The 13889-nt window shown below is 34.8% G+C and overlaps 1 protein-coding gene across 4 annotated transcripts in view; it reads right to left on the bottom strand.

Annotated features, from left to right (window-relative positions):
- The window catches only part of FER (FER tyrosine kinase), a 433226-nt gene that overhangs the window by 302836 nt on the left and 116501 nt on the right, over nucleotides 1-13889 (bottom strand). For all 4 annotated transcript variants that reach the window (XM_027036479.2, XM_027036470.2, XM_053225532.1 and 1 more), the window contains one exon: nucleotides 1247-1436. In XM_027036479.2, the coding sequence (XP_026892280.2) occupies nucleotides 1247-1436 (190 nt within the window). The remainder of the gene's footprint in view (nucleotides 1-1246; nucleotides 1437-13889) is intronic.

Below are 13889 nucleotides of genomic sequence, written 5' to 3'. Positions count from 1 at the left end.
AAACATTAAAAAAATTTTTTTTAAATGAATACATAATCTGTGGCCCATCTTAGTGGTACAGTTCTTTAAGGCACTCCTCCACAAAAGCATTCACTACTGAAGCATAAGTGTATTGGTTAACACTGCCATTAATTTGAGTCATGTAACTTACAGATTAACACGGCTCAATTAATAACAAAAATGGGAACAACCATAATAATTTAAATATTTCATATTCATTTATCACATTTTCAAATACTGCCTTTTCTTTCAATAGAGACATCTGAATATGTTTAATAATCAAGTTATACTATTCAGAACCACGTAAACTAAAAATGACTAAAATATCAGCTATAGCATCATCAACTATGATAGTTCTATTTATGGACCACATACAGCTACTCACAGAAAAAGCCAAGGACATACCTCAGGCTTTTTTAGCCTGGGCACTACTGATATTTTGAGTTGGATACTTTTTTGTTGGGAATATGAAGGCAAAGGTTGTCGTGTGCATTATAGGATGTTTAGAGGCATCAGTGGCCTCTACCCATCAGATACCACTAACTGTAACAACCAAAAATATCTGGAGACATTGCCAGATGTCCCCTGGAGGGCAAAACTGTCCTCTTGGTGAGAACCACCAACCTAAGATGGAAAGGAAGAAGGAAAAAAGGAAAGAAGAGAGGGAGGGAGGGAGGGAGGGAGGAAGGGAGAGAAGGGGAGGGAAAGTATTTATACTAGGCATTCTTAAATAGGTCATGAAAATATAAAATGTAGTTGAATTTCTAGTTGGTGGGTTTGAATGTGTTTACTGTAGTTTAAGAATATAAGTAAAAAAAGTCTATTTTTAAACAAAATCAAATGTGTTGTGAAAATAATAAATATATCATCAATCTCAGACAAATAAGATTTTACTGTTCTTAAGAAGAAAAAAATAATAAATAGCTTTCTCCTTATTTCTTATTTCTATCTTAGTAATAACACCCTACCTTCTGTCTTCCAGGAATAAAAACATTTGCAGTCTTTGTATTCAGTTTTAAAGGCCAGAGAAGAGCTTTTCCTCTGACTCTACAGGTGGTTCCCAAAAATGTTCTCCAGGTGACCTGACATGACTGACAAATCTATTTTGCATTTACAAACAAGTTTAACAGGGCCTGCATATTAACAAGAAAAACAATTTGTCATAGCAAAAGAATTAATTTTTATATTCATTTATTACCTAGATACTTCTCTCTCAAGTTTCTCATTTGATTACTCTTTGGCTTACCATAGATGTAACTGATCGTGCATCTTCTTCATAATTTACTACTGGAGGTGGCTCTTTCCCATCGTTTTCTTGTACTTTTTGTTCTAGTAATTCTTTCTGTGCTGTAAACTTTGCCTCAGTGCATCTCAACTGCTGGACTGACTGTTTCAGCTCTTCAAGTGACTGTTTCTGGCTTAGCAGAAGCACAATACTGAAAAAGAACACATTAAATATAAATTAGTTCAACTTCTTTAAGAAACAGAGCCTTTCAAGGAAACTATACATGTATTACGCTTCTGCTTCCTTTCATTTTCACCTTTATAACAGTCCTTCAGAATCATTAGAATGATAAAACCAAACAGCTTCCGCATCATCACGATAGTTACTAAATGTTAGCATTAGCAAAATGGAAGAAAATATTTGGAAGCAAAAAACAAATTCAAGATGCTTTGAAATATATTATAATGTATGGTGTTCATTTTACTTTACAACTAAGCCATCTACCTCACAGAGTACAGACACTTAGGTTGAGAAGTGTAGGGCCTAAAATGAATTAATATGACTAAAGCAGAATCTCAATTTACTTCAAATCTCAAATGGAATATAGCTGAAGTCAGATCTGTGCCTCAGGTAAAATAAACCAAATCAAAGTGACAACCTGGGAAGAAGCTGTGTTTATTTTGTGAGGGGTGTGTTTTAAGAGTTGAAGAAAGCTGTTCTGATGAGGACTCAGGACTGAGCTGTCACTGAGGAAATGAGCATAAGTCCCCAGATCTTTCCAATACATCACTATAAAGATAATATACTTCCCCAATTCTTTACAGAACTACATAGGCCACATGTTGCCTTTCTGTGACCTTTTATACCTTGAAATCTGCCCCAAAGGGAATTTCAAACTAATTCACCCACATTAAAGCCACAAGAAAACAGGGAGTGGTGGTGGGGAACAAACACCTCTAGAAACACTATTATATATAGTATACTAATATCTTAAAGAACTGTGCCATGTACCATTGAAAATAGGTAATTAATATGTAAGTGACAACAGACTGTCAATAAGGGAAAACTTCAAAACTGGACAATAAGATCAGAAAATGTTACTTTCTTAAATTGGAATTTATATGGATCGATACTAATTGAATAAGTAATCATAGGCAGAAGAAATGCCCACTAAGAGAGATCTGTTTATACATACAGTGTTGATCAATATTTTGAAAACTCAATTTCAATCAAATTGAACAGGGTACAACCTCAGGGAATGCTATTAGGAGAGCTAAAATCTCCTCATTATACTGCAATGAGTTTCAGGTGAAACTGACAAAAAGAGAACTCAGGTGGAGAATTGAGTGAAATTTGGGAAAAGAACTAATGAGCAAAGTTTTTGTTTTAATGTTTATTTATTTTGAGAGAGAAGGTGAGCAGGGCGAGAGAGAGAGGGGGAGAGAATCCAAGCAGGCTCTGTGCCGTCAGCACTGAGCCTGATGCAGGGCTCAATCTCATGAACCATGAGATAATGACCTGAGCTGAAATCAAGAGTCAGATGCTTAAATGAGACGCCCAGGCAGCCCAAGATTATTTATAACAGAAACCTAGCAATGTTCAAAAGACAAATCGCCCTAACCAGTCGAGTTCATGGCCAAAGTAATGAAGAAGGATATACCATACTGTCAGAGCTCATTACTACCTCCCAAGTAAAATCATCATGGCATAATGGTAAGAGTATAATTATATCAAATGAGAACAGATTCAATTTAATGGCTTAATCATGTTGATTTTCTCATCTTCAGTTTTAGCTGGGAAAAATTGATAATAATACCAAATTGTCAGGGTTGTTCTGAATACAATGAGATAATATTTAAAAACTTGTTAGCATAGTGCCTCCCATCAAGTAAGAATTCAGTAAGTAGCAATTATCATTTATATCATCATCATTCAACAGTCCGTGAACTGTGTTCTAAATCCACACAGATTTTCTGATAAATTCCTGCTGGTTTGCAAATTAAGTAATAAGTCCTTTCTTCATAATAAATTGGTTATAGATCTTTTTCTCTGTGAATCTCTTCAGAGAAAGTTCATTTTTAAAGGTCACTTTTGTGAACACAAATTCATAAGGACTGAGTTCTGGAAAAAATTACACCCATATGAACTTAAAGCTTCTTGAAGGTTCCTTCTTTGTATCTCCTCACCACCAAAAGAATCGCATGACAAAAGGATAGGGCACAATTTAAAATGTACCAGGTAAGATGGTAAAAACATGTATTTATGTACCTGCAGAATGAGTCCAAAAAAGAGGGTGAATGATTTCACAAAAGTATACCAATTAATAGGAAATTATACTTGAAAATAATAATGCTCTAAAACCATTACTACTACCATTAACCTTCTGTAAATCAAATTCCTAAAGACCAATAGGGAAAAATGCAAAATAAAAAAATAATAATAATTAAAGGAATGCAATAAACTTCAAAAATAAAATATGAAATAACTAATAAGGAGCAATAATTACAAAATAGTAAATATGAATAGAACATTAGGACAAAAAATTCAAAGAAATACATTTATGGGAGCAAAACACCTACATTTGATTATCTCTTCAATTGTATAGCAGGCCCCCAAAACTACTACACCGTTCTCTCCAGAACCTAGGAATATGTAACCTTATACATACAGCAAAAGGGAGTTTTGTAAGTTAAGGATGGTGGAATGGGGAAGTTATTTTAGATTATCCAGGTGAGCCCAATATAAACATAAGCATCTGATAAGAGAGAAGTAAAAGGGACAATGTCAGAGAAGACAATGTGACCAAAAAACAAAAAGGGGGAGGGGGGGGAAGAAAAGGCACTGTGATGTGGAGCCAAGAGCCAAGGAATAAGGAAAGTCTCTAGAAGCTGGATAAACAGAAAAGTGGATTCTCCCCAAGGACCTGCAGAAGAAATCAGCCCCATCAACAACTTGCTTTTAGGCCCACAAGACTCATTTCCAACATCTGATCTCCAGAAATATAAGAGAATGCATTTATGTTGTTTTAAATTACCAAGTTTGTGGCAATTTATTACAGCAGGAATAGAAAACTAACACAAACCCTAAGAGAGATGATACCTGTTTTTGGCCCATTTTAAATGACTAAACTAGGGGCACCACCCATTTTTTGTTGTTGTTTGTGTATTTATTTATTTATTTATTGAGAGAGAGACAGTAGGTTAGGGGCAGAGGTGGAAGAAGAGGGAGAATCCCAAGCAGTCTCTGCAATGTCAGCACAGAGCCTGATGTGGGGCTTGAACTGCGAACCATGAGATCATGAGCTGAACTGAAATCAAGAGTCGGCCTGCTTAACTGACTGAGCCACCCAGTTGCCCTGGGTGTTCAACTGCTGATTTCAGCTCAGGTCATGATCCCAGGGTCCTGGGACCAAGCCCTACCTCAGGCTCTGTGCTGAGCATGGATCCTGCTTAAGATTCTCTCTCCTTCTGCTCCTCTCCCCTGCTCATTCTCTCTACCTACAATAATTTTTTTTAATGGCTGAAATATAAGAAACATTATATGGTTGTATAGTATGCATAGCCAGTAACAACTAGGATATAGACTTAAGAGAAAAATATTAAAGAGTTAGAAGTATTTTTCAACCAGAAAATGACTGTATCACATAAATTAGTTTTAGCTTCATTAAATACTAAATAAAATTTTTAAGGGATTAAACCATTACAGAAAGTTGAAATAAAAAAAAAAAAGAATAGAAATACCGGACAATCCAGCAATTCCAAATCTGGATATTTACCCAAAGAAACAAAAACAATAATTCAAAAAGATACACACACCGCATTTTCACTGCAGCATTATTTACAATAGCCAAGATATGGAAGCACCCTAAGTGTCCATCAATAATGAATGGATAAAGACACTGTGGTGTTGTGTGGATATATATTATTCAAATATATATAAATATATATATAAATTTATAAAATATATATAAAAAATATACATCTACATAATGAAACATATACTCAGCCATAAAAAAAGAATGAAACTTGACTTTTTTTTTTTAACAGAGAGAAATAGCTAGCATATGAGTGGGGGAAAGAGAGAGAGAGCAAGAATTTTAAGCAGGCTCCATGCTCACGGTGGAGCCCTATACGGGGCTCAATCCCATGACCCTGAGATTATGACCTGAGCAGAAATCAAGAGTCAGATGCACAACCGACTGAGCCACCCAGGTGCCCGAAATCTTGCCATTTGTGACAACATGGATGGACCTAGAGGGTATTATGCTAAGTAAAATAAGTCAGGCAGAGAAAAGCAAACACCGTATGACTTTACTTATATGTAGAGTCTAAAAAACAAATCAGAACAGAAACAGAAATGAACTCATAAATACAGAGAGAAAACTGGTGGTTACAGAGGGGAGGGGGTAGGAGGACAGGAAAAATATGCAAAGGGAGTTAAGAGGTACAAACTTCCAGTTATAAAACAAGTAAGTCATAGAGGTAAAGTACAGCAGAGGAAATACAGTCAATAGTATTGTAATAACTTTATATGGTGATAGTAACTAGATTTATCATAGTGACCATTTTGTAATGTAAACAAATGTCGAATCACAATGTTGTACACATGAAACTAACAATGTTGTATGTCAACTATACTTCAATAAAAATAATAAATTAATGAATTAAAAAATTTTAAACCACATATAAAGTTTAGAGAAAAGGCTCTTTTTATTTTTTTTTAATTTTTTTTTAACGTTTTATTTATTTTTGAGACAGAGAGAGAGCATGAACGGGGTAGGTGCAGAGAGAGAGGGAGACACAGAATCGGAAGCAGGCTCCAGGCTCCAAGCCATCAGCCTAGAGCCCGACGCGGGGCTCGAACTCACGGACTGCGAGATCGTGACCTAAGCTGAAGTCGGACGCTTAACCGACTGAGCCACCCAGGCGCCCCGAAAAGGCTCTTTTTAAACATGACTTCTCATGGCATTTATAATCTCTATACTAAACTATTTCACCTTTACTTTACCCTGAATAATAAATAGGGTCTTCCAAAATGATAAACATAAAGGAGAAAAGTTAGTATTTTCAACAAATGGTGCTGCACAAGTAGTCATCCATATGCAAGAAATGAATCAAAAACAGACCTTATATCATTCATAAAAATTAACTCAAAATGGATCAGACATAAAAGTAAAACATAAACTACAAAACTCCTAGAGGATACATAGGAGAAAACGTAGATGACATTGGTCTGGTGAGAGCTTTTTTTAGATAAAACATCAAAGGCACACCTGTGAAAGAAATAATTGATAAACTTCAGTTTATGAAAATTAAAAACTTTTGCTCTGTGAAAGACAGTGTCAGGAGAACAGTAAGATAAGCCATAGACAGGGAGAGAACATAGGAAACACATACGTCTGATAAAAGACTATTATTCAAAATACACAAAGATCTCTTAAATGTCAACAATAAGAAAACAAACAACCTGATTTAAAAAACAGGTCAAAGACTTAACAGGTACCTCACCAAAGAAGATATGCTCATGGAAAATAAGTATATGAAAAGATGCCCCATACCATGTGTCCTCAGTGACATGCAAATTAAAACAACAATGAGATACCTCTATCCAGTGATGAGATGACCAAACTCTAAAACACAGACAACATCAAATGCTGACAAGGATGTGGAACAATAGAAGCTCTCATTCATTACTGGTGGGAATACAAAATGGTTCAGCTACTCAAAAAGATGGTTTGGGAGTTACTTACAAAAGTAAAAATACTCTTACCATATGATCAAGCGTCACACTCCTTTATTTACTCAAAGGAATTAACATTTTGCATCCACACAAAAGCCTGCACACAGACGTACATAGAGCAGCTTTATTCATAATTGCCTACACTTGGAAGCAACCAAGATGTCCTTTAGTAGGTGAATGGATAAATAAACTGTGATTCATCCAGACAATGGGATATTATTCAGCACTCAAATGAGCTACCAAGCTACAAAAAGACATGGAGGAAACTTAACTGCATATTACTAAGTGAAAGAAGCCAATCTGAAAAGGCTACATAATGTCTGATTCTAAATATATGACATTCTGGAAAAGGCAAAACTATGGGGACAATAAAAAGATCAGCAGTTGACAACAGTTGAGAATTGGGGCAGGGGGATAAATAACTGGAGCACAGAGGCTTTCTGGCAAAAATTATGGTGTATGATACCATAATGATGGATACATGTCATTACACATTGTTCAAACTGACAGGAGTGAAATGTAATTTAAATTAAGGACTTTGGGTGATAATGATGTGTCACTGTAGGTTCATCAATTGTAACAAATATAACACTCTGGAGAGATATTGAAAACGGGGGAGGATATACATGTGTAGGGTCAAGGATATATGGCAAATCTCTGAACCTTCCCCTCAATTTTGCTATGAAAGTTAAACTACTCTAAAAAATAAAGTCTCAATATAAAAAAAATGAGGTATCAGTACACATCTATTAGAATGGCTCAAATACAATAAGATGACCACACCAAATGCTGCCAAGGATGAGGAGAAAATGATCACGCATACACTGCTAGTAGGAAACCAGCAATTGCACTCATGGGTATCCCAGAAAAATTAAAACTTACATTCACAAAAAAAGCTGTACATGAATGCCTGAAGCATCTTTATTTGTAATAGTCAAAACTTGGAAACAAATCAGATGTTCTTCAAAGGGTGAATGATTAGACAAATGAGTTGAATTGTGTCCTCTAAGAAGAGATGTTCAAATCCTAACCCTAAGAACCTCAAAATGTGATCTTATTTGGAAATAGGGTTCTTGCAGATGTAATTAATTAAGATGAGGTGATATTGGAGTGGATTTGGGCCTTTAATTCTTATGACTGGTGTCCTTGTAAGAAGAAGAAAATCTGGATACTGAGAAGAGTACCCAGAATACCACCAGGAGATGGAGGCAGATTGAAGTGATGCTTCTATAAACCAAGGAATGCCTAGGTTTGTCAGCTATTAGGGAAGCTAGGAGGGAGGCAAAGAACAGATTCTCCCTCAGAGCCATCAGAAGAAACCAGCCTGCCAACACTTCATTTAAGAATATGAAAGAATAAATTTGTTTAAGCCACCAAGTATGCGGTACTTTGTAATGGGAGCCCTAGAAAACTAACATATACACCATGGAATACTACTTAATAATGAAAAGGAATGAAAGTGCCTGGATGAATTATGATGAATATAAAAAGGCAATCTCAAAAGGTTATATACAATGTGATTCCATTTATATAACATTCTTGAAAAGACAAAATTGCAGAAATGGAAGACATTTGCCAGAAGTTAAAAAAAGGGTGTGAGATGGAAGGCAGTGTAGCTATAAAAATGCAATACAAACGATCCTTGCAATGATGAAAATGTTCTGTTCCATTACTGTATCAATGTCAATATTTATATTATAATATTATATTATAGTTTTGCAAGATGGAGAGATGTGAGCATAGGGGAGATGTGAGCATAGGGTACATGGGATCTCTCTGTATTGATTCTTACAACTATAGGTCAATCTGTAATTATATGAAAATAAAAACTTTAATTAAAATGTTATCAGTGCTGCTGCACCATGCTTCCTCTGGTTAGGTGAGGTTTTATCATCTCATATGCCTTGGGTTCTTAAATAATCTGTTTTAGAGATAGGCCTTTTTTATTCTCCTCTCAGGAGTTTCAAATAATTATATTGTATCATATTGGCAATCACTTAGTCATTCTGAGACACTATCCTAATACCAAAAATTAGGGTTAAAATATAAATTTATGGGTTTTAGTTTAGTGGTTTGAAAAAACAATGAGATTTGGTGGGGAGGTAGATGCTGTATAGTATGGCTGTAGTCCTAACTTTTTTTTTTAATTTTTTTTAAAGCATTTATCCATTTTTTGAGAGACAGAGAGAGCGCACAAGCAGGGGAGGGGCAGAGAGAGGGGGAGACACAGAATCCGAAGCAGGCTCCAGGCTATGAGCTGTCAGCACAGAGCCCAATGTGGGGCTTGAACTCATGAAATGCCAGATCATGACCTGAGCCAAAGTCGGATGCTTAACCAACTGAGCCATCCAGGCATCCCTAGTCCTAACTGTCTTTAATCAACATGTCTGGTCATGAAATTAATAAGCAACATTAGCTACTTCCAATTAATCTCATTGAGCTTTATGTATAATGATATAGTTTCACATAAACATCTTGCTTTTGTTCAATAGTTACTTTTTTAAAAGTATTACTGTAATCACTATACCAGACAATATTAATGATTTTTTATGCTTATAACACCATTGAGCAAACAAGTTATACATATTATAAGAAAAAATTATAGAAAATAAATGATTGTATAACACAATAGGAAGCCCTAAATAAATTTAAAACCTAGATGAGATCAGAACCTTTACATGTGCAACTTACTCCCTATCTCTGACTACTCTTTCCATGCATTTGTCACAAGGTGGGGGGGGGGGGGGGTGCAACTTCTGTCCTTCAAAGCTAGTAAAAATGCCAATTTCTGGGAGACCCCAGAGTAGCTATCTTAAGTAGGTGTTCCTCTATTATTCTTTTATCTGAACTCCTTATTTTATAGCAATTATCATAATGTTAATTTCTTGTTCATATTAGTCTACTCCACAAAAGTGTAAGCTTCATAAGACATGGGACAATAAATATCTTACCCTTCATTGTATTCATAGCACCTAGCAGACATGCAATAAATGTTATTGAATGTATTGTCTATTTAGGTAGGACAACTTTGTTTGTAATATACATAGTTTTTAAATCTGGAGACAAAAATAAAAGGCCCCTGAATTTGCACACTATACAATACTCTAGATAACTTAAGTCTTACCTGAACTGTAAGGTAGATGTGACATTTTGCAAGTCTCTTAAAATTTCTGGGCCTCAGATGTTACATAATTTGAAAGACAAGGAGGTTGAAACAAATAATCTCTTAAGATTCTGCATGGCTTTGGGGCACCTAGGTGTCTCAGTAGTTAAGCGTCTGACTTTGGCTCAGATCATGATCTCATGGTTCATGGATTCAAGCCCCACATTGGGCTCTGTGCTGACAACTCAGAGCCTGGAGCCTGCTTCAGAGTCTGTCTCTCTCTTGCACATGCACTCTCAAAAGTAAATAAGAAACATTTTTAAAAATTAAAAAAAAAAGATTCTGCAAAGCTGTAAGAGTTATGACTTTATAACATATAAAGTATTTTTAAGTATTAAGTGATAATAGTACAAAACAACACAAAATCAAATAATCATTCACCTTTTGGAAGTTAAGCCAAGCATTAAAACCAGTAGTAATATTACTTGCTCTTTATGCCCCTGAGTCATAAATGACATATGCATGATGTATTTTCCCATAAACTATTTTCTAATACAGTAGTCAAGGGTCATAAATCAGGAGAAGATTGATATTACTTCCATTTGAATAAATATGCTTTAGAAGTAATGAGTAAAGTTATGTATACTACAGTGACACTTTGTGTTGTATTAAAATTATACCATTTCAAGTGGTTGGTTTTATTCCTTTTACTCTATTTTTTAAAATATAATTCTACAATAGCTACATTTCAGTTGAGACCTGCATTATTTATATAAGCTAAAACTCTACTCTTGTTAGTGTGAATTTAATGTCACATAAAAACCATTCTTTAAGTTTATTTTTCACTATATATTATTCAGTTATAGGAATGAAAGCAATCAAATGATTTCTTATATAATTTATTTTTTCCACTGTTACTATAAAATGTTTTAGAGACATTTATGTTAAACTCAAATTTAAAGGTTTTAACTTTAGTTCCTTATTATTTCAATAGAACGAACAATGCTTTCTGTTAGGTAAAATTTCAGTATAACTGCAATAATTTAAAAGTGTAAATATCGGGGCGCCTGGGTGGCTCAGTTGGTTGAGCGTCTGACTTCGGTTCAGGTCATGATCTTGCGGTTTGTGAGTTCAAGCCCCACATCAGGCTCTGTGCTGATGGCTCAGAGCCTGGAGCCTGTTTCAGATTCTGTGTCTCCCTCTCTCTGACCCTCCCCCGTTCATGCTCTGTCTCTCTCTGTCTCAAAAATAAATAAACGTTTAAAAAAATAAATAAATAAAAATAAATAAAAGTGTAAATGTCTAACTTATAGGATATTTTTAGTATTTGTGAAGAACTGTGGTTGTCTTATTGTTTTTAATACTTCCAATTAACAGCATATGAAGCTAAAAAAGTATTGCAGAGTAAAAATTATTGTAAATCTATTTCTAAAACTAGATTGAAATTGCTTTTAATTATATAAGTGTATTTAAATATATATGTAGATTTACACACATATATGAAGGAAATGTTTATGAATTATTAAGAAACTGAAACACAATTATTTCCACTAGAACCCCTTTCAGGTTATTTGCTAAGCAAAAAAAAAAAAATTAAGTTTATTTATTTATATTTTTGAGACAGAGCACAGGGAAGGGGCAGAGAGAAAGAGAGACAGAGAATCTCAAACTCATGAATAGTGAGATCATGACCTGAGCCAAAATCAGAGTCAATGCTTAACCGACTGAGCCACCCAGGCAGCCCGTTCAGCAAAATATTTTAACATATAAACCAAAGACAAACTTCAACCCTACTAATAACTAAATTAATGAAATTTCATAATGACTACTTAGTTATATAAATGTGCTTAACATTTTCAAGATTATGCTATGAAGCTGATAATAACAACTCCATAACAAAGAGCTAAACAGAACTCATCCCCTGAATTGTTTGACATACTTATCTCTTCTACTTACCCTCATAAGAACACTATTAAAAGAATAAGATCAAGCAGATGCTGTGATCAAAAAGACAGATGCTGTAGAGTCAAGAACTCATGTGTTTTCTACCATTGACTAGATATGTAATTATAATATTTTTTAATTCTCTAAGTCTTAAAGGGAAAATACAGGCAAATACACAAAAGGAGTAGTGAAGCTAACATTCAGTGTGGTAATATATATAAAACATCTGGCATAACATGTGGAACAGAGTAAGAACTCCGGAAATGCTATTTCCCAGATATCCACCACTCTTTAAGCCTCCTTTCTTTATACTCCCATTATCATCTCCTGATAAATATAAATAGGTGTAAGAGAGTGGATCACATTCATTATGTAGATGAAAAGAGAGTCAAAGATTTGAGTCACGAAAACAACAAAAATCAAAGAATCTCACAATTTCTAGATTAAGACAACCCCTTAAAGATTGTCTCTTTCAACAACGTAGACATGCTAATGAGAGGGTCAGCCATCTTATGGTCTTTCTCTATACCTATTAAATTTTAAAACAGGAGTCATTTACAATGTGTGTATTTACAAAACCATAAAAAAATAGAACCACTTGGTTATCTGTAAACAAATGAAGAGATTATTCCCAAAGACAGAAAAGCAAAATATAATTCTTTTTTGAATTTTATATGGGTAATGTTTGATACATTTTGTTTTTACAACCCAAATAGAATCTTCTATTAACACAATACTAAAATTTTCCAGACATATTAAAGGAATGCCCAGAATAACTCAAATTTTCCTGTTCTCATCTTTAAAAAGCTCATTGATTCTAATATAATATTTAATACCAAGTTGTAATAAGAGCTATAGTATAAGTGGGAGAGGTAGGCCCCTAATATTCTAAGGTGTATAATAAAATAGATTCTGTTGCCATTCACTGAAATAAGGAATATAAGAGTGAACTAGGTTGAATTGGGTTGGGCTGTATTGAAATTTTTTTTATATATGAATTTTTGTTTTGTTTTGTCTTGTTTTGTTTTAGAGAGAGAGAAAGAGCACAAGTGGGGGGGGGGGCAGAAGGAGAAAAACATAGAGAGAGAGAGAGGATCTCAAGCAGGCTCCATGCTCAACACAGAGCCAGACATGGGGCTCAATCCCACCACCCGAGGATCATGACCTGAGCCGAAATCAAGAATCAGACACTCAACTGACTGAGCCCCCCAGGCATCTCTGTGTTGAGACTGTTAATTCAACCTTAGACATGGGAAATTTACTTCTAAGACATCCAAGGAGTTATGTCAAGTAGGCAATTGACTACATGGACATTGAGTTCAGAGGAAAAATCTGAGCAAGAGTAATAAATGTGGGTCATCATCAGGAAACCATCTAGGGAGTGAATGTAGCCTAAGGCCATTCGTTGAGTAACTCCAAAATAGACTGGCTTAGTGAAGGAGAATGAGTTTATAAAGGAGTAGCCACAAAGAGAAGCAAAAGATCTGGTCCAAAACACCAACAGAAAAAAAAAAAACAAAAAAAAACAAAACATGTAGTCAACAAAGTCAGATACTGAGAGAATGTCAAGTAAGATACTTGTTAAATTTAGCAATGTAGAAGTCATTGGATATCTTACAGATACCTATTTCAGTGGTGACAAGGAATAAGCTAGATATATATGGGTTGAGAACTAAGTAGGAATTAAAGAAATGAGTGAATATAATCACTCTGAGAACAAGTATGACTAAGAAAACAATAGGCAAAGGCAGTTGGGGGAAAATATAGAAGGGTTATCTGGGGTGGGCAGAGATGTAGAAATTGTTTTAAGAATCAACACTTAAGAATATTTAACAAATGAGCACTGGGGCACCTGGGTGGCTCAGTCAATTAAGTGTC

The sequence above is a fragment of the Acinonyx jubatus genome, chromosome A1, assembly GCF_027475565.1.
Source record: "Acinonyx jubatus isolate Ajub_Pintada_27869175 chromosome A1, VMU_Ajub_asm_v1.0, whole genome shotgun sequence".
Taxonomy (NCBI): domain Eukaryota; kingdom Metazoa; phylum Chordata; class Mammalia; order Carnivora; family Felidae; genus Acinonyx; species Acinonyx jubatus.
This window is presented reverse-complemented; position numbering and strand designations above follow the sequence as displayed.